The 22,959-nt window shown below is 34.7% G+C and overlaps 1 protein-coding gene across 1 annotated transcript; it reads left to right on the top strand.

Annotated features, from left to right (window-relative positions):
* Positions 1-8,966: 8,966 nt before the first annotated feature.
* LOC122405985 (uncharacterized) lies at positions 8,967-10,154 on the top strand. Its single transcript, XM_043411106.1, has one exon. The coding sequence runs from the start codon at positions 8,982-8,984 to the stop codon at positions 10,131-10,133; it is 1,152 nt and encodes a 383-aa protein (XP_043267041.1). The 5' UTR covers positions 8,967-8,981; the 3' UTR covers positions 10,134-10,154.
* The last annotated feature ends 12,805 nt before the right edge of the window (positions 10,155-22,959 follow it).

The raw sequence follows: 22,959 nt of genomic DNA, 5'->3' as shown, positions 1-22,959 counted from the left end.
TTCATACCGCAGTAATACAAACTTCAATACTATTTGAAAAGAAACACTTTAAAACTTGCTGAACAAAGTTCCATTCCATATTACTATAATCAAAGATAGGGGGTGATACTAGCACATATACTTATCCACAGAAATTTCAAAGTTCGCAGGTATCTGCTGCGATTCAATGTATCTGCGCAATTAGTTTGGAAGACAGCAATTTCAAATCCATCCATAAATGAGCAACTGAAGACTTTTCTAATGAATTTTTCACTTCATATTTATGTTACGGTGAGAGTCAAAAAGTAAAATGAATGGCACAGTATATAAATTTTATAGTTTGCAGATTTTTACTGTATTTCAGTGATCCAAATATATAGTATTATAGTGAAAGGGTGTTAGAAGTCATGATGTTACATTGAAATGACATAGCGCACATAACATTCAGAAATTCTGTGGGTTCCCATGATGTTGGCAGGCATTATACTCAATCGCATTCAAAACTGAGCAACTGTAGACTTATCGTAATGAATGTTTTCACCAATAATTCCACATTTGCAGTTTGCAGAATAGGAATACTCAACATACACGTTATTTCATTCAATACAAGTATTGTTGTCAAAATTTGTGTTTGCCTACCGCATTCTGAAGATTTAACTTTTCATATTATCAGCAAAAAAAGCATCCAAAGACTTTTTGGAACAAGTTTCAAAATTTATTACTCGACAGGCCAGGTGGAAAAAGTATAACTACACTTATATCAACACCAGAAACTGTTTTGAGAATCTGATATACAAAATGTGCGAATAATGATCATAGTCGGAAACCACTTGAATCAGGTTACCACAATCAGCATGAAGAAATGGTAGAAAATTAAAGGACACATATTAGGCAACCAATTAATAATATGTATCGATCCGCTGCAAACCGATGGAGTCAAAACAAGGATCGGAAATAGCAGAGCCAGACTCAATAGGACGCAAAATATGGAAATATTCAAAAATAATGATGACACAAAAAATAAATTAGAAAACATTTATTCGATTGGAGTTTCTCACATTATATATACTAACAGTTCCGTGTGTTCTTGTTTTATTAATTATCAACCATAATATTTCAGAACGCAAAAAGAAAATTTGACGTTATAAGTTGACGAACATTTTTTCTTACAACTTCCAGACCTATTTTTGATAAACTGATTTGCCTTATTTATATTATTCATTAACTATGCGAACGTTTGTTACATATGTCCCGCACTTCGTAACGTCAAACCCCGGCCGGTTCGTTACCACACAGCTATCAAAGGGAACTCGTATATATAATCTACATAATTACACATGATATATAATCACGCAACTGACGATATATTTACACTGAACAATATTCCGCGCACTCTGGTTTAATTGAAAGATTATCTCAGTTGACACTTATTTCCAATCGAACGAAATAATGAAATCTTGAAAAGTTTCGTTGACTTATGCATCGCGCATTTTTTATATTTTTTATTTGCACACACAGATCACAGTCTACATTTACGCGGCCGCTTTTATACCAGTTTAGTATACCACAAGTTTTAACAAAATAAATATTAACCACTTTTCACTAACCATTTTCATTTATTAATTAGAGTCCGCACACAACAGCACTTTGGGGATCATAACCTCACCTGTCAAAATGACATTCAGTATGAAAACAAGTCTCGGGTGGTTTCGGATGTGCGTATCGATGTATTGATATCATATAACCTATTTACAAATGATATAAATGATAAACTTATTTTCAGTCAAACGAATTAATGAAATCTTAAAAAGTTTCGTCGACATGCACCGCGTATTTTTTTATTTTATTCTTTTTTACACAGGACAGATCACATACTACATTTACGCGACTGCTTTGTTGTGTCCGCGAAGACCGTCGCGAAGGGACGAGTTATCAAGGACGAGTATTTAAGGGATTTAGGCCGAAAGAGCTAAACTCCAACTCGATACTTTTACAACAAGTTAGCAATAAGTTTATTTAAGAAGTTACAAATTCGAGGTTTTGTTGCCTCGAGACCAATCGTTACAATTCTCGTCAAAGACTGTCGAATTTTGGGTTAGTCGATAATTTTATAGATTTGGGGGTTTTCCCCTTCTCGTGCGAATATAACCTAGATTTCCTTCTGGAAGTTTCGAAACCATAAACTTCCCCTAGGGGAAAAAAGGTTGGGACAAGTACATTGATGGTCTCTTGTTTCTGGATGACATAGAAAAAAGATTTAGAACCAGGAAAAAAATTATATAAAAATAATAAACGAAAAATTAAAAAGTTCAAAAAAATTCAACAAAAATAAAAAACAATCGAAAAAATTCTGTAAAGAAAAATAATAAAATTTCAAAAAAATTCATAAATATTGAAGACATTGAAAAATGTACTATCCAAGTTACATGTAGTATAAAAATGTATGATATCAATTGGAGGCCAAGTTTTTATTGATAATTTGGAATATTTATCCAACAAATTGGAAACTTTAATGAAATTCATGATAATTATTTTCACGAAAAAAGTTAATGAAAAAAAAGTCATAACGGAAGTTACGTGCAGTACTAAAATGTATTATATCAATTCGAGGTCAAGTATTTATCAGTTATTCGAAATATAATCTCCGGCGACAAATGAGCGTTGAGAATCCTTGTCGGGCTCACAACGTTTTATCAAAATTATTAAAAAATTAATGGAAATAAAATCATTAAAAATTCACATGAAAGTCATTCGTTACTTCAACAAGGTACACACTTGAAAGAATCGATTCCCCTCCGACTTTCAGGATCCCCTCGTATTATTCACAACATTCAACTTCGATTGGATCGCTACAAATTATGTTCAAATACGTCTTAAACGTACTTGTCCGGCCCATCACTTTTTATTCAAATTGCTCATTCGAAAACAAATCAGGGCTGTTCTATAATGACAAATATAATAAAATGGATAAAAATAAAAATAATATCTCCAAGTAATTTGAACTTGATTGTTCGCAAGTTCGTATAGCAATATCCACTTCTCATTTTCTTCAGTGAACACATACCATTCGGTAAGAACCAATGAAAATGAGAAATAATCAGACGCATTACTAGAAATTTTCGAACCTACTCAGCCATGCAATGTTTTTTTTTCTATAGTCACGTACACATTTTGATAAATATCACTAGTCGAGTACGACACGTGGATTCCTGGAATTTTTAGAAAAATGATTTTGTTGTGAATTATGTCTCCATATAATATAAATAGATTAATCAACTTCGTCTTTCATTTTCGTTTCATTTTGACAAGAGCGATTCGAAGGAAAATTATTTTCTCGGCAATTACTGTTCCTTAATATTAACACATGCATTTATTTCGTTTTTGATTTGTTTTCGAATGAGCAATTTGAATAAAAAGTGATGGGCCGGACAAGTACGTTTAAGACGTATTTGAACATAATTTGTAGCGATCCAATCGAAGTTGAATGTTGTGAATAATACGAGGGGATCCTGAAAGTCGGAGGGGAATCGATTCTTTCAAGTGTGTACCTTGTTGAAGTAACGAATGACTTTCATGTGAATTTTTAATGATTTTATTTCCATTAATTTTTTAATAATTTTGATAAAACGTTGTGAGCCCGACAAGGATTCTCAACGCTCATTTGTCGCCGGAGATTATATTTCGAATAACTGATAAATACTTGACCTCGAATTGATATAATACATTTTAGTACTGCACGTAACTTCCGTTATGACTTTTTTTTCATTAACTTTTTTCGTGAAAATAATTATCATGAATTTCATTAAAGTTTCCAATTTGTTGGATAAATATTCCAAATTATCAATAAAAACTTGGCCTCCAATTGATATCATACATTTTTATACTACATGTAACTTGGATAGTACATTTTTCAATGTCTTCAATATTTATGAATTTTTTTGAAATTTTATTATTTTTCTTTACAGAATTTTTTCGATTGTTTTTTATTTTTGTTGAATTTTTTTGAACTTTTTAATTTTTCGTTTATTATTTTTATATAATTTTTTTCCTGGTTCTAAATCTTTTTTCTATGTCATCCAGAAACAAGAGACCATCAATGTACTTGTCCCAACCTTTTTTCCCCTAGGGGAAGTTTATGGTTTGATATCACGCCTTTTTTCTCAAAAGTTCCTCATTTATGTTATGACGGTTATAGGATTTTAGTATAAATTTCTATGAATTATTTGCTTAGTACATTTTTATAGATTCCATTCTCATACGAACATTTTTTATGGGATAATCTTTTTCATGAAATTATCAGCAAATAAGGGACCATCAATGTACTTTTCCCAATCTTATTTTCCCTAGGTATGATGTTCGGATTATAAAGTTGGTTTCCACCATAAAAGACCAATTTTTCGTAAACATTGTAGTGAAAATATTTCGTCACAAGTCTGCCCTTGAACTTTGGCGATTTTTTTCCTTATACTCTAATATGTTATGCCTATTAGGAACTCAACAGCATGGAGGAATCCGGGATGAGGCCCGCGAAATGAATTTCGGTTTATAATGTTGGTTTCCACGTAAAAGACCAATTTTTCTTCAAAATTGTACTGAAAATATTTCGGCACTGGTTTGGTCTTGGACTTTGGTGATTTTTCTTCTCGTCTTCTAATATGTTTTGTCTATTGGGAACCCAAGAGCATGAAGAAATGCGTGTTGTGGGCCGTAATATGATTTTCGGCTTATAACGTTGGTTTCCACGAAATAAGATCTATTTTTCGTCAAAATTGTACTGGAAATATTTCGTCACCGGTCTGTCCTTGGCCTTTGGCGATTTTTTCCAAGTCTTCATACCAAGAAACAACTGACGTAAAGATTTCCTTAATAGAACAGATTTCATTTATCCTTTTTCTTCAAAATTCAAATGAAAGATAGATCAAATTCAAGACACGAAAAATCCAACAGATTTGCCCACTTTGAATGTCGCTTTTGCATTCTGAATCTAGAGATTTCATTTCATCCAAAACGTCCCCCCAATGAAATATATTTCCAAAGTTTGCAAGTGGCCGCTGAGATCCAATTATCCACAGTTTGATAGTTGCTGAAAAAAAGTACCCGAAAACTTCTAACATTTATTATGCCAGAACTCAAAGCAGCAAAAAAAACTAAGCGAACTTAATTCAACAAAGCACAGAATTCAAAAACGTTTAAGGTACCTGCATTGGTTTTGGAGAAAAACCATTTCAGGACAATTCAGAAATTAATTTAGAAATTCGAAAACTCACAATGGAGTAGAAAAAGGAAAATTGAAGTATCTAGAAATGCGGAAGACTTTCGTGATGAATTTTCTAGATTACATGATACGGTTGGAGGAAATGATTTGAATGATTGGCACACATGCTGCAACACAGAAATATCAAAGTTTGGAAGTATTCGCTGTATATCAGTCATACAAACTTCAATACTATTTGAAAAGGAACACTTAAAAACTTGCCGAACCAAGTTCCATTACATATTACCATAATCAAAGATAAGGGGTGATCCGTCGCATATATATTTTTCCACAGAAATTTCAGAGTTCGCAGGTATCTGCTGTGGTTCAATGTATCTGCGCAATGAGCTTCGAAGACAGCAATTTCAAATCTATCCATAAATGAGCAACTGAAGACTTTTATAATCAATTTTTTACTTCATATAGATGTTACAGTTAGAGTCAAAATGTAAAATGAATGGCACAGTATTTGAATTGTATAGTTTGCAGATTTTTGCAGTATTTTAATGATCCGAATCTACAGCATTATAATGAAAAGTTGTCAAAAGTCATGATGTTACATTAAAATGACATAGCGCACATTGCATTCAGCAATTCTGTAAGTTTCTAGGGATGTTGGTAGGCATCATATTTGATCGCATCCAAAACTGAGCAACAGTAGACTTATCGGAATGAATTTTTTTTATAATAATTCCATATTTGTAGTTTGCAAAGTGGAAATACTCAACATACATGTCATTCTATAAGTTTTGTTATCAAAATTTGTGTTTGCATACCGCATTCCTAAGATACGACTTTTCATATCATTAGCAAAAAAAGCATCCAAAGGCTTTCTGGAAAAGTTTCCAAATTTATCACTCGACAGACCTAATGGGAAAAGAATAACTACACACTATACCAAGACCAGATTTTTTTTTGAAAATCTGATTTACAAAATGTGCAATTCAAGATCATGGTTAGAAACCTCTCGAATCATGTTACCACAATCATCACGAAGGAGTAGAAAATCATAGAACACATATTAGGGAACGAATTAATAATATGAATCGATCCGCTGCAAACTGAGCGGGTGAAAACAAGGATCGGAGAGGGCAGAGCCAAACTGAATATCAAGCAAAATATGGGGATGTTTAAAAATAATCACGACACAAGAAATAAATTAGAAAATATTTATTCAATTAAAGTTTCTAATATCATTCTAACAGTTGCGTGTATTTTTGTTCTATTTATTCGTATATATAACCTATGTACACATGATATATAACCACGCCACTGACAATTTATTCGCACTGGACAATATTTCTCGTACTCTGGTTTAATTGAAGGATTATTTCAGTTAACACTTATTTCCAATCGAACGAAATAATGAAATCTTGAAAAGTTTCGTTGACATATATGCATCGCGCATTTTTTATATTCTTTTTCACACACACATCACAGACTACATTACGCGGCCGCTTTGATACCGGTTTAATATATCACAAATAACAAAATAAATAGTAATATGCACTTCTTTAGATGACGAAAATTATTTTTTTATTGATCCCGCACGCACTTCGTAATGTCGAAACTCTGTTCATACGATCAAAAACTGACACATGGTTTGTACATATATATATGTATATCGGTCGAATTTATGACTGCTGATACCAGCTGTGCTGCGCCGTGTGCGACGTTCTGAAGTTGACGTTAGATTTCCAATCATCAACAACTAATTTCAACAACCAATCACAACGTCTAAAAATGGATGTCGTCAGATCCAACGAATCAGAAACTCGAGAGCATCAAAGTGCCTTTGATGGTGTTTATAAATACAGACGCATAAATTCTTGAATGTGTTGGTAACTTTTGCATAATCTTGAGCCCGTGCAAAGTTTTTTCTCAGCAATTACAACACCGATCATGCTGATTTAAGGCGGAATCGAAAGAGAATTAATCAATTGGCTTAAACTTCAATTTTCAAGTTGCTAAATGGCTCCTGAGCTTCGTAATTCAATAAAATCACATGCCAATTTTACCCCCACCACGGCGAATCGTTTTATTCAGAGAAAGTATAGTCTCGGCGAGAGTCTCGGGCCAGCAGACGACAGGGCTGTCAATGTACTTGTCCCGAGACTCTACCGAGTCTCTTGATGTTGACATCGAGGGTCGATGCGCTCGTTCGGGAGCATCGATATTTCACCATTCCTGCGTTTGCGCTGAGAGTGCTTAATTTGTTTTAATGAGTGCGATGTACGGGCACAACAGCTTTTATACCGGTTTAGTTTAGCATTTCACAGGTTTTAGTACTATGCACTTCGTTAGATGACGAAAGTTTTCTTTATTTATCCCACACGCATTCCATAATGTCAAAACTCCGTTTGTTTATACGATGATCGAAAACTGACACATGATTTATATATATATATAATATTCACGGAGTCTGAGCGCGGTCGGGGTAAGACTCAAAAGTTAGAAGGCCTAAAATGGCGAACAGGCATTCTGTATAACGCATATATAGATATACAGAATGCCTGTTCGCTATTTTAGGCCTTCTAACTCTTGAGCCCCACCCGCGGTCGGCCTAGCAGCTGGAGGAGCCGACATCGTTGAGCCAATCAGAATGCGTAGAGGCACAACTCTACTACCACTAACTACGTCAAAACGCGTATACGTATACGTCGAACTCGTGATGTGTCAGTAACTTTTGCATAATCTTGAGCCCGTGCAAAGTTTTTTCTCAGCAAATACGCCACCGAGCATGCTGATTTTGGGCTCATTCGACAGAGAACTTCTTAATTAGCTTAAAGTTCAATTTTGAAAGCCGTACATAACTCATGAGCTTCGCAATTAAAGAAAATCACATGCCAATTTTACCCCCACCACCGCGAATCGTTTTATTCAGAGAAAGTATAGTCTCGGCGAGAGCCTCGGGCCAGCAGACGACAGGGCTGTCAATGTACTTGTCCCGAGACTCTACCGAGTCTCTTGATGGTATACTAAACCGGTATACGCTAGGCAAGTATCTCTTGTGGCGCCGCCAGTTGGTGTCAAAGAACAACTCTAGGGTGACGAATGGCTTCCATACCACATGTCAACTTGTGTCGAGTGCTTACTGAAAATTCTTTAAATGATGAAAAATGTCATCAAATCGCAATTGTTGTGTCGTGGGATGTAATAGTATTGAAAAAAAAAGTGATGGTGTACATTTTTATACTTTTCCTAATCGACCATGGGAATTGGAACGAAGGAAATATTGGATAAGTGTTGTCCGTCGTAACACGTAAGTGTCGTTCTCTTATTTTGATATGCAACTAATGTTTTTTCCGAAAAGAATATGAAAATACATCATTTCAAATAAAACAGAAATAATTTGAATGAAATCCTTGTTAATAGCTGATGTGTCACAATTAATCTTATATTTGTTCCAGTTCAGACGGTAAGCCATGGAAGCCAAGTAAAAATTCAAGAATTTGCAGTCTACATTTTTGCGGAGGTGAAAAGTCTAACAATCCTGCAAATGATGCATACAATCCAACAATCTTCCCGTCCGTCTACAAAACGAGAAAATATTCAAATTCAAAAAGAGCGGAGAGATTAACAGCGAGAAGAAAGAGATTGCAGGAAGTCACTGCTGGTTTCACACCGCTTAATAATTTTTCTTGTAAGTTTAATTTACAATATTGGCCAAAAAAAGACTAATTGAAAAAATAATTCAGATGTATTATTTCATGAAGGGACAAACAAGGCAGGAATCTCCACTGAAACCATGGACTCAATGGATGATTATACGAATGGAGGAAATAATTTTGAACATGTGGCTACCCAAACCGAACCAATTTTTTTCAATGATTCACCGATACCTAGTGATGGCCCATCAACATTATTTTGCTGGCAAAATTCAGTAACTAATGAAGCTTCCACACAAACATCTATCGTCTTGACAAATAAGTGCCAAGTCAAAGTGTCGATACCACTACCAAAAAAAACTAAAAATGTTTGCATTGGCCCAAACTATCCATTAAAAATGGGATTTGCTGGATTTGAGGACATAAAAGATGACACAACGATGAAGCAACTGGGAGGAATATCCTTATCTTTTTTTCACGTGTTACTGGCATTTATTCAACCGCAAGAAAAGGGACAGCCAGCTTTTTACAGAATTTTGAACGGAAAGAATAGACTGCTATTGTTCTTAATGAAGATGAAACTTGGATTAAGCTTTGGAGCAATCGGATGCATTTTTAAGGTTTCAAAAACAACTGCTTCAAATATATTTTATGAAGTTCTTGAAACTCTTTATGAAAAGACGAAAACTTGGATATTTTGGCCTTCGAGGGAAGCAATAAAAGAAATCATGCCTTCAGCATTCAAGGATCATCCTAATTGTCGTGCAATAATAGATTGCACTGAACTTCCGTGCGACACACCACCAACTGTTGAACAACGAATCCATATGTACTCGAGATATAAGGGCGGCTTCACGGTCAAGTTCTTAATTGCTATTTCTCCTTCAGGTATGATCACCTTCATTTCTAAAGGATATGGTGGTCGCTCTACTGATGGATTTATTACCAATGATTCCGGATTCATAAGCCTGGTGGAACCTGGTGATGAAATTATGGCGGACAAAGGATTTCCTCAAATAAGAACTGTACTTCTCGAACGTCAGTGTGTACTCGTAATGCCTCCGTTTGCTATGAATCCTCAATTTACAGTGGAAGAAATTTCTCAGGGTTATTCGATAGCATCAGTTCGAATTCATGTAGAGAGGGCTATTCAACGGGTAAAAATTTTTTGCATTTTACGTCACATTTCTATTGAATTGTTAGAATACATAGATAAAATCATGTACATCGCCTGCGTTCTGGCAAATAACAAAGAACCAATCATTCGGTTGGAGGCTCCGGACTCTGAATAAAACTTCAACAGAAAACAAGAATTTTTAAATATATTTATTTTGATAAAACTTTACAGCATAAAAACTTTATAGAATTAATAACGAATTATAAACTTTTGTATTCATAAAATCTTCCATAGTTATTAATAAAAACACTGGTATATAACTCTTCTTTTTACACTTGTTTTTATCCCATACATTCGGTTTCTTCTTCCATTCTCGTTTCAAATGATTGAATGAAGTACGAGAAATAAAATTTCTCTATCTTTGGAATAAGAGTACTTAAAAACTCTTCATTTCGTGCAATTTGTAGATAAACAAATTGCAATTCAGAATAAACAAAAAAATGACAAATTTTCACAGCAACCACGTACATTGATACTTGGACTTGAGTATAGTACTTGTGACTAGTCAGCAGTTCAAGTTTATCGTTCTCATTCCATTTTAAAAACCCAACAAAACTCTTGCGATTGAGGACATCGATTATTGGTGTGTCTTTACAGGAGTAAGGACATTTTATTTCCACTAATTCGAAATCGGTTCCGTTAAAAATGAATCCATCCGGACTGCAAGCAAGGAATGGTTGGTTAAGTGAGATTACTAAACCTGATTCATAGACCTTATGCTGAATCAATTTTGAAAAGAAGTCCCTTGCATGAGGTTCTAATTCTAGACCGTAACGCATGGCTTGATTCGTTATTTTTTTGTTCGAATTTTTTATGAATCTTGAAGCGAGAGATTCATAGTCTTTGCGTCTTGTTTTGATATGATGGACGTTCTCACTACAGGTTATTCTCACCCGTCGTTTCTCAAACCAAATTGCTGTTTGAGATTGATTTAAAGAATCAAAACAGATGTCGATCCATTGCTGCTCATTCACTTTGATTTTTGATTCAAAAAATGAAGAAGAACTTTCAGGGCATGTAATTTTTGTTAATTGTCGAGTACCGTCTTGAAGTGTTCTGTATTCGCAATAGTTATAAATATTGAAGGCACTTTCTTTTTGCAGCTGGAGTAATTTCGAAAACAATTCACGACAAGATGCTTCTTTTCTTCGCTTAGAGTGTTCTCTTTCTTCTTTCTCCTGAATACAAGTTTCTTCAGCTTTCAGCATAGCAATCATTGCACAATTTTCTTGTCGATGAGCATCTGATACATTCTCAACATTTTCATATGTGTAAAATGTCTTATCTGTAATATTTCCTTTCTTAAAAGGGAACAGAGTTTCAATTGTACATCCTTTGGCATATTTACGAAGCTGCTGCTCTGGCGGACGATTCCAGATCATCGGTTCATCTGTTTGCGATGTTGTGTGCTCTTCATTAGCGAAAACACACAATGCCGCAGCATGTTTGCAAAAGAGTACGCCTGCCTTGCACGTACAGTGTGCACTTAGTACAGTGCGTCCATTTTCTTGATCTATCTGTAAAATTATGCATTTTATTGTTTATCATCCGAATTTTCAAAAATTGCCTTTTATTGACTTACCTTTACGCTTGGAGAATAGATGTTTTCTTTTTTCAAAGTGCTTCGAGCACCCGGCGTTTCCCTTAACACCGAACCACTAATAATTCGATCATTGCCATTAATTATTTCTTTTACATCACTCACGTGAAAACTTTTTACTAATTTTGCACCTTTTGAAATGCTTTTGGGACGAAAAATGCTTAAATCTACTGACTGGAATCCGTTTGTTATGACATGAGACATTGCGCGCGCGTTCTGCTATCCGCCAAAAGTTGCGCATGAATGCCATAGGGCGGCGTACCAATCGACTCAGAGTGATACTTGCCTAGCGTATAAAAGCGGCCGCGTAAATGTAGACTGTGATCTGTGTGTGAAAATGAAAAATATAAAAAAATGCGCGATGCTTATGTCAACGAAACTTTTCAATATTTCATTATTTTGTTCGATTGGAAATAAGTGTCAACTGAGATAATCTTTCAATTAAACCAGAGTGCGCGGAATATTGTCAAGTGTAAATATATCGTCGGTTGCGTGATTATATATCATGTGTAATAATGTAGGTTATATATGCGAGTTCCCTTTGATAGCTGTGTGGTAATAACGAACCGGCCGGGGTTTTATGTAACGAAGTGCGGGACAAATGTAACAAACGTTCGCATAGTTAGTGAATAATATAAATAAGGCAAATCAGTTTATCAAAAATAGGTCTGGAAGTTGTAAGGAAAAATGTTCGTCAACCTAAAACGTCAAATTTTCTTTTTGCGATATGAAATATTATGGTTGATAATTAATAAATCAAAAACACACGGAACTGTTAGTGTATAATGTGAGAAACTCCAATCGAATAAATGTTTTCTAATTTATTTCTTGTGTCAACATTATTTTTGAATATTCCCATATTTTGTTTCCTATTGAGTTTGGCTCTGCTCTTTCCGATCCTTGTTTTGACTCCATCGGTTTGCAGCGGATCGATACATATTATTAATTGGTTGCCTAATATGTGTCCTATGATTTTCTACTATTTCTTCATGCTGATTGTGGTAACGTGATTCAAGAGGTTTCCAATTATGATCATCAATCGCACATTTTGTACAACAGATTCTCAAAACAGTTTCTGGTCTTGATATAAGTGTAGTTATTCTTTTTCCACCTGGTCTGTCGAGTGATAAATTTTGAAACTTGTTCCAAAAAGTCTTTGAATGCTTTTTTTGCTGATAATATGAAAAGTTGAATCTTCGGAATGCGGTAGGCAAACTCAAATATTGACAACAATACTTATGAAATGACGTGTATGTTGAGTATTCCTATTCTGCAAACTGCAAATGTGGAATTATTGGTGAAAACATTCATTACAATAAGTGTACAGTTGCTCAGTTTTCGATGCGATTAAGTATAATACCTGCCAACATCATGGAAACCTACAGAATTTCTGAATGTTATGTGCGCTATGTCATTTTAATGTAACATCATGACTTCTAACAACTTTTCACTCTAATACTATAGATTTGGATCATTGAAATACAGCAAAAATCTGCAAACTATAAAATTTATATACTGTGCCATTTATTTTATTTTTTGACTCGCACCGTAACATAAATATCAAGTGAAAAATTCATTACAGAAGTCTTCAGTTGCTCATTTATGGATGGATTTGAAATTGCTGTCTTCCAAACTCATTGCGCAGATACATTGAATCACAGCAGATACCTGCGAACTTGGAAATTTCTATGGATAAGTATGTGTGCTAAGTATCACCCCCTATCTTTGATTGTGGTAATATGTAATGGAACTTTGTTCAGCAAGTTTCAAAGTATTTCTTTTCAAATAGTATTAAAGTTTGTATTACTGCGGTATGGAGCGAATACCTTCAAACTTTGATATTTTTGTGACGCAGCATGTGTGCCAATTATTTAAATTTTTTACTCCAACCGTAACATGTAATTTCAAAAATTCATCACAAAAGTTTTCAGCTTTACTAATTATCTTAATTTTCCTTTTTCTAAATTCTATGCTAAATTTCTGAATTTCCTAATTTATTTCTAAATTATCCTGAAAGGAAATTGTTTTCCTCCACAACTAATGCAGGTACCTTAAACGTCTTTGAATTCCGTTGCTCTGTTGAATCAAGTACGCTCAGTTTTTTTTACTTCTTTGAATTCTGACATAATAAATGTTTCCGGGTGCCTTTTTTCTGCAACTATCAAACTGTAGATAATTGGATCTCCGCGGCCACTTGTAAACTTTGGAAATATATGGCATCGGGGGCATGTTTTGGATGACACAAAAATGTCTAGATTCAAAATGCAAAAACGACATTTAAAAATGGCCAATTCTGTTGGATTCGTTGTGTCTTGAATTTGATCTATCTTTCCTCTTTTCCTTTCTTTTCACTAACGTTATAAGCCGGAAATCATATCTCAGCCCACAACAAGCATTGCTACATGCTCTTGAGTTTCCAATGGACAAAACATATTAGAAGATAAGGAGAAAAATCACCAAAGTCCAAGAACAAACCTCTATCGAAATATTTCCAGTACAATTTTGACGAAATTTAGGTCTTTTTTCGTGGAAACCAACGTTATAAGCCGAAAATCATATCTCGGCCTCCAACCCGCTTTCCATCGTGCTCTTTGGTTCCTAATTGACAAAACATATTAAGATACAAGGAAAAAAATCGCCAAAGTCCAAGAACAAACCTGTGACGAAATATTTCCAGTTCAATTTTTACGAAAAATAAGTCTTTTTTAGTGGAACCCAACGTTATAAGCCGAAAATCATATCCCGGCCTCCAACCCGCTTTCGACCGTGCTCTTGTGTTCCTGATTGACAAAACATATTAGAGGACAAGGGAAAAAATCGCCAAAGTCCGAGGACAGACCTGTGACGAAATATGTCCAGTACAATTTTGACGAAAAATAGGTCTTTTTTCGTGAAAACCAACGTTATAAGACGAAAATCATAAATAATTCATAGAAATTTAAACTAAAATCCTATATTCAACTGAACATAAATAAGCAACTTTTGCGAAAAAAGACGTGATATCAAACCATAAACTTCCCTTAGGAAAAAAAAGGTTGGGACAAGTACATTGATGGTCCCTCGTTTGCTGATAATTCCATCCATAAAAGAAACTTTAAAAATATTTTCTTTTTAAATTGTCAAAAAAATTATTTTATAAAAAAAAATACAGAACAATTCGAAAAAGTTGTCACAAATCTTGAAAAAACATTATCTGTAAAAAAAACTAATCTGTATCTATTTTTTAAAGTGTCAAAAGAATCAAATAACAAGTAAAAAATAAAAAACCGAACAATCGCGCTTGAAATCATTTTGGAAACCGATGCCTCATTCTTCTTATTTGATTCGAACAGCTAAATCAATTGAAAAAAATTCCATCTAATTTACGTGCAGCATTAAAATTTATTATATCAATTCAAGGTCAAGTATTTTCTAATGAATTGAAAAAAGTTACCACTTGAGTTACGTGCAGCACTAAAATTTATGATATCAATCGAAGGACAAGTAATTTATGAGTAACTCCAAATTTCAACATTATGGAATTGTTCTAAGAAGCTTTTAAATCCAAAAAAATCACATGCAAGCTAGTCATTTCTTACTCTATGGTGGCAAAGACTTATAAGAAAATCGATTCTTTTCAGACTTTCAGGAGCTTCTGATATTATTCACAATATTCGACGTCGATTGGATCGATACAAATTATGTTTAAATATGAGTTAAAAGTACTTGTCCTGCCCATCACTTTCCATTAAAATTGTTTATTCAAATAAAAATCAGGGCTTCTCTAGAACTGATCGAGCACAAATATTCATGCAGAGCGAATTTAGAGAGTTATCTTCAAGTAATATTCCCTTAATTGCACTAATTGAATGAGAATGGAAACGAATTGTCCTGTACTATACAAGGGATGTTATTGTGCATCGATAAATAAAAAACATTTTGGACATTAAATATGTTCAAGCTTCCAAAATAACTCCCCAGTTTGTATTCCAATGACGGCAATTTTTATTTCTCACTTCTTCCAGCGAACGAATTTCATTCGGCATAACTAACCTATATACTATTATTAAGAACATTAAACTAATACTAAATCGCATTTCAATAAATCTTTTACCTGATTCTGCCGTTCAATTTCGTTTTTTTGTGATCGATTTTTATTTGTATGAATAGTGATGGCCCGGACAAGTACTTTTAACTCATATTTAAACATAATTTTTATCGATCCAATCGACGTCGAATGTTGTGAATAATATCAGAAGCTCCTGAAAGCCTGAAGAGAATCGATTTTCTTATAAGTCTCTGCCACTATAGAGTAAGAAATGGCTAGCTTGCATGTGATTTTTTTCGATTTAAAAGCTTCTAAGAACAATTCCATGATGTTGAAATTTGGAGTTACTCATAAATTACTTGTCCTTCGATTGATATCATAAATTTTAATGCTGCACGTAACTCAAGTGGTGACTGTTTTCAATTGAATAGAAAATACTTGGCCTCGAATTGATATAATAAATTTTAATGCTGCACGTAAATTAGATGGAAGTTTTTTTAATTGATTTAGCTGTTCGAATAAAATTAGAAGAATGAGGCATCGGTTTCCAAAATTATTTCAAGCGTGATGTTTCGGTTTTTTATGTTTTAATTGTTATTTAATGCTTTTGACACTTTAAAAAATAGATACAGATTAGTTTTTTTTTTAATATAATGTTTTTTCAAGATTTGTGAAATTTTTTTCGAATTGTTCTGTATTTTTTTTTATAAAGTAACTTTTTTACAATTTAAAAAAAAAAAATTTCATATTTTTTTTATGGATGTAATTCTCAGCAAACAAGGGATCATCAATGTACTTGTCCCCACCTTTTTTTTCCTAGGGTTATGTATTTCTATCTCTACCAACGTATATCTCTCTCTCAATTATCGTTCGCCTCGCCCAATCACACGAGCCCATGGCAATGAGCGTGAGAGAGAACGAAAATGTACATGCGCATGCGCATTCACACTTTTCGTAGCACTTCCTTTATACACTTCCGTAACAAGATTTTCATCGGTTTACCCCCCAAGCCCAGCGCGCCTAAGGAGTTTTACTTCAAAAAGCAATAATTTTTTCTGACGAAGCACATTTCTGAATGAATGGTTACGTCAACAAACAAAGTTATTGTTTTTGGAGCTTGTTAAATCCTACAGTCGTAATGGCAACGTCGCTTTATCCCTAAAAAGTGACCGTGTGGGCAGCCATGTTAATAAAAGATATGTACCTATATTTCTTTAATTGTACTTTCACCGGAGAGACATACAAAGGAATGTTCGTGACAAAGTTCTTTCCTTATACGAAGAAGAGAGATCTCCTTAAATCTTTTAATTTTATACAAGACGAAGCAGCTCTTCATTGCACACAAGTATTTGAGTCCATCAATAAAGTTTATGGCGCTCGAATTATTGGCCTAGGGTGTCCACCCTTTGCTAGAAGAACAGGATTAGAGTGGCCACCTTATTCGCCAGATTTCAATCCCTGTGATTTCTCTTTATGGGGCTATATTGAAGATCATTGCTATGAAAATAACTGAAGAATAATAGATGATTTAATTAAAGGCATTAAGAAATACCATCAATGACATTTCAGACGAAATATTAGAACATGTTTTTGATAGTTTTAGGATGCGTTTGGATATTTGTGCCAAATCAGATGGTTCTCATTTCGAAAATATATATCATTGATACCTCACATTCTTCACTGTATTTTTAAATCAATAGTTTGTACTAATAGTGCTTTGTTATATATAATAAAATAGACGTGAAATGAAAATGACAATTGTCTTTTATTAAAAAACATTAACATTTTCAGAGTCCTTTCATTATTTAAAAAATAGTGATTCATTAATTTTCACATATTCCTATGGGACACCCTGTATGTTCTACATACCATGTATGCTTCTGCATACATTTTTCCTTACGTGTAATCAGCTAAAAAATTTGTACTTGCGGTTTTTGGGGTCACTAATTACAAATCTGCCCTTAAGATTTGAAAATTCAAGATCGCGGATCCAGGATAAGGAACCGAAACGCTCAAAATAGCTTGATGAAGTCGAAAATTCGTATGTAGGGGTTTATTTGATTAAAATGGAGCTTATAATTTAAAAACGATTGGTGAACTGAAACATGAAATATTCTTGGTACCGACTAAATTCGGCACTTCAGGATTATCAGAGTCGCTAATTTTGAAGTCAGCCAAAATATATAAACTTGAAAAGTATAACGGCCTTGAATGCAAGCAGTCACTTCATTTGAATAAAAGACATTACTTCGAGCGCTCACGTGTCATTCATCATGAAACTGAATTTAAAATATAGATATTAGACTTATTGCACTAAAATAAAAAAAAAGTATTATGATTAGAATGTAACTCAGGACTTTAAACTTTTTGCTGTAGCTGATCAGGATGCATACAGTCCTGTCGAATAATCGTTCGAAAAGTAAAAATAAATATAATCGAAAAGTAAAAAAATATATACAAAATAAAAAAGAACAAATATAAAGCAAAAAACATACTAAAATGTACTAAAAAAAATGGCGCTAGAAATTATCTATGTCCTCGCCGTTAGCTCCGAGTGTAATGCTAAAAGCATAATTCTATCAGAAATTCAGTGTCACAGAATGAACATATTCAGTAACACTGATGTTTCAGTAATTCCAGTAAAATTACGGTTTTGTACTACGATATTGGATCCACTACTTTTAATTTGTGTGTGTGCGTGCGTGTGTGTGTGTGCGTGTGTGTGTGTGTGTAACTCGAAAACGGTTTTAGATGCAGGACTACCGTTTTGCACAGATGTTAATCTGTACAAGCTCTTCGTTCTCTGATAATTTTGTCAGAATTTATAAAAAATTACGAATTTGACGACGTTTTGAAATTTTCATAAAAAAGGTTTCGACGCTCTAACTTTCGAAAATTTTAAAATTTATTAATAATTTTTTTTTTTTTTTTTATAAATAGATTATCATAATAGGAAGGTTGGTATTAAATTTGGGGAATATCGGTTGAGCGGTTTAAATTTTATGATTTTTTGAATTTTACGAAAATATGAGTTTTTCAAAATATCGTCTAACCGCTTTAATTTTTGGAAATTTTATAAGATATCGTGTATCAGTCTACTTTCTTTATACTTTCCAGCAAAGTTGTCGGAATTATTTAATTCAAATATAAATAGAAAAACGATGAAAATTTTTTTGATGGATTTAAACAAAGAGATAAATTTATATTCGTAAAAGAAGGTAGAGAAAATATATTATTTCCTTGTATACAAAAAAAATGCTGACAATTAAAATTTGCAAATTGCTTCCTCAAGATGGTCATGATGCACGGTGCTCAAAATGCACGATGCTCAAAGCTTCCTCTATGAGGAAGCCAAAATGCAAAATATAGCACCTTATAGAGTAAGCTTTGAGCATCGTGCATCTTGAGCACCGTGCATCTTGACCATCTTTTTTTGCACTGTAGTGGTTATTAACGTCCTCCAAGTGTAACATAAGCCCTTTATCAAGAGACGCGGTAGCGGCTCGACGCCAAGTATTAAAAGGAAAAACTGCAGCGCAAAAGAAAAGCCAGCGCGAGCCCTGCCGCTACTCTTATATACGCGAATATGCCGGTTTTATGACGTCACAGAATTTTCAAATGGCTCTCACAAATAAACCATTTCATAAAAGAACTTGAAAATTTGTGACGATTTTTTTTCGATTTTTCTCTTTCCATTGGTCTTTGTTGCAAGTAAATCCGTCCAGTAGATCCTGAGATATGTAACGTTAGGGATTTAAAATCCATCATTTCGGGATTTTCATTTTCTTAGAGACAGAGAGGCGTAAGTTACGCTTGTTTACATTTGGACTTACGTCCTTTGCACGATTTCTTACTTTTGTCACACTCTACGTCACGCACTACGCTGAACGCGGCTACCCCCTCTCCTTCTGCGTCGCCGAGCGAGAGAGACAGAGAATGGGCGCACAGCGGGGGCAATACCAGCTCCTGGTTTGCGCATAAAATATGTATATAATTATATAATATATATTTTATTTATTAATATTAATTAATAATAAAATATTATTATAATAAATATTTTATTATAATTAACATATAATATAATATATATATTATATTATACAATATATAATATAAAATGATAATATTATAATAAAATAAAAAAATTGAATAATACGAATAACATTAAATAATAAATAATAAAAATAAAAAAATATAAAATTCTGGTCGACGCCGCTGGATTTTTCGAGGATGTCTAGGGCGATAGCTCATGGGTTTTGGAGGACTAGGTTTAGGTACATTCTATCGCGATTTTCGATTTCTAGGTGGACGACCCCATAGTTTTTTATGTCCAGATATATTCCTCCATGGCTTTCGTCGTCTAGGTATGTTTTTTCATGGTTACCGAGGTCTGGGTCGACGGCTCCTTAGTTTTTGATGTCCAGGTATGTTTCTTCATGGTTTTCATGGTTTCGGATAATTCCTCCATGGATTTCGATGTCTAGGTATATTCCTCCATGGTTTCTGATGTGCGAGTGTATTTCTCCATAGTTTTTCATGTCCACGTGTATTTCTCTATAGTTCTTGATGTCTAGGTATATTCCTCCATGGTTTTCGCGATCGAGGTTGACGGCTCCACAGGTTTCGATGTCCAGGTATGTTTCTCCATGGTTTTCGTGGTCTCGGATAATTCCTCTATGGGTTTCGATGTCTAGGTATATTCCTCTATGGTTTCTGATGTGCAGGTGTATTTCTCCATAGTTCTTGATGTCTAAGGTATATTTCTCCATGGTTTTCGTGGTCTAAGTATGTCTCTTGATGGTTTTCGCGGTCGAGGTCGACGGTTCCACAGTTTTCGATGCCTAGGTATGTTTCTCCATGATTTTCGTGGTCTAGGATAATTTCTCCATGGGTTTTGATGTCTAGGTATTTTCCTTCATGGTTTTCAATGTCTAGACGTTTTCCTTCATGGTTTTCGTGGTCCAGGTATATTCCTCCATGGTTTTCGTGGTCTAGGTACAATCCTCCATGGTTTTCGTGGTCTAGGTACGTTTGTTCATGGTTTCAATGTCTAGGCATGTTCCTTCATGGTTTTCGTCATCCAGGTATATTCCTCCATGGTTATCTCGGTATAGGTAGATTCCTCTATGGTTTTCGTGGTCTAGGTATGTTTCTTCATGGTGTTCGTAGTCGAGGTCGACGGCTCCACAGTTTTCGATGTCCAGGTATGTTTCTCTCGGGTTTTCGTGGTCGAGGATAATTCCTCCATGGGTTTCGATGTCTAGGTATATTCCTCCATGATTTTCAATGTCTAGGCATGTTTAATCATGGTTTTCGCGGTCGAGGTCGACGGCTCCACAGTTTTCGATGTCCAAGTATGCTTCTCCATGGTTTTCGTGGTCTAGGATAATTCCTCCATGGGTTTTGATGTCTAGGTATATTCTTTCATGGTTTTGAATGTCTGGACATGTTCCTTCATGGTTTTCGTGGTCCAGGTATATTCCTCCATGGTTTTCGATGTATGGATATGTTTGTCCATGGTTTTCGTGGTCTAGGTAGATTCCTCCATAGTTTTCGTGGTCTAGGTAGATTCCTCCATGGTTTTCGTGGTTCAGGTATATTCCTCCAGGGTTTTCGATGTCTGGATATGTTTTTCTATGGTTTTCGTGGTCTACGTAGATTCTTCCATGGTTTTCGTGGTCTAGGTATGTTTCTTCATGGTTTTCGCAGTCGAGGTCGACGGCTCTACAGTTTTCAATGACCAAGTATGAAGGACCACGAAAACCATGTTCCTTCATGGTTTTCGTGTTCCAGGTATATTCCTCCATGGTTTTCAATATCTAGGCATGTTTCATCATGGTTTTCGTGGTTCAGGTATATTCCTCCATGGTTTTCGATGTCTGGGTATGTTTCTCCATGGTTTTCGTGGTCTAAGTTGATGGTTCCACAGTTTTCGATGGCTAGGTCTGAGTTTCCATAGTTTTTGTTCTCTAGGTATATTTCTTCATCATTTCCGCGATCTAGGTCGATGACTCCATACTTTTCGATGTCTAGGTATGTGTCTACATATTTTTCAATGTCTAGGTATATTCCTCCATGGTTTTGGATGTCCAGGTATATTTCTTCATAGTTTTAAATGTCTACGTATGTTCCTTCATGGTTTTCGTGGTCCAGGTATATTCCGTCATGGCTTTTGATGCTAGGTCAACATTTCCATAGTTTTCGACGTTTGGTTATGGTTCTCCATGGTTTTCATGGTCTAGGTCGACGGTTCCATTGTTTTCGATGTCTACGTCGACAGCTCCATGGTTTTCGATGGCTAGGTATATTTCTCCATGGCTTTCGTCGTGCTGGTATGTTTTTTCATGCTTTTCGAGGTCTAGATCAACGGCTCCGTAGTTTTCAATGTCCAGGTATGTTTTCCCATTGTTTTCGTGGACTAGGTTGACGACTTCATAGTTTTCACTATTCCGGTCCATAGCTCCATAGTTTCCGATGTTAAGGTGAATTTGTCCATGGTTCCCGATATGAAAGTCAATGGCTCCATAGTTTCCGATAGTGTGGTGAGTTTTTCTAAGGTTTTCGATATCTAGGTCGTCGGCTCTATAGTTTTCGAAGTCTAGTTTGGCGACTATAGAGTTTTCGATGTCTAGGTGGATGCCTTCGTATTTTTCAATATATATTCGACAATTTTATATTTCCCGATATTTAGGTAAACGGTGCAATGGTTTACGATATATTTCCTCATAGTTATCGATATCTAGATCTGCGATTTAATAGTTTACATTGACGAGGCAGGTTCAGACGTTACAGAAGACCATGAAAAAATATCACTGGACACCAATAACCATAAAGCTGTGGTCTTAGACATTGAATACCATGGAAACATTTCCTTGGACATTGCAAACCATTGACAGTATCCATGTCAACATGGAATCCATGAATGAGATGAAGATAGTTTCAAAAATCATTTTTCCTAGTAAACAAGTGGAGCTTTTCAAAAAAAGGAATAGAAAATGAAAATATCATCCCATTGCATAGGAATTTCCCAATCTTTCATTGGAAAATTCGATTTGCTGAATGGATAATCAAAATCGTCACCATTATTGCTTGTAAAAGGTTTCAACTCACATGAACATAACCGCACAGTTTTCGTCCGTCTACATAGAAAAATTGGCTGTGTCGATTGCTTTTGGCACATAGAGAAAAGCACTCAACTTGAAACAAATCGTTTTAAAAATTTTCGTCGAAGACGAGGAATGTATTTTTTCTCTTAAGTAAATATTGTCACGCCTCTAAAAAATCAGCTAAGTTAGAAAAAAAATAATTGACAAA

This window comes from Venturia canescens, chromosome 2 (genome assembly GCF_019457755.1).
Source record: "Venturia canescens isolate UGA chromosome 2, ASM1945775v1, whole genome shotgun sequence".
In the NCBI taxonomy this organism is placed as follows: domain Eukaryota; kingdom Metazoa; phylum Arthropoda; class Insecta; order Hymenoptera; family Ichneumonidae; genus Venturia; species Venturia canescens.
The sequence above is the reverse complement of the archived record's forward strand: the minus strand, read 5'-3'. Positions and strand labels throughout refer to the sequence as shown.

What these genes read in the sequence shown, in the direction of transcription:
- LOC122405985 (XM_043411106.1), top strand. Translation starts at nt 8,982, where the DNA reads ATGGACTCAATGGATGATTATACGAATGGAGGAAATAATTTTGAACAT.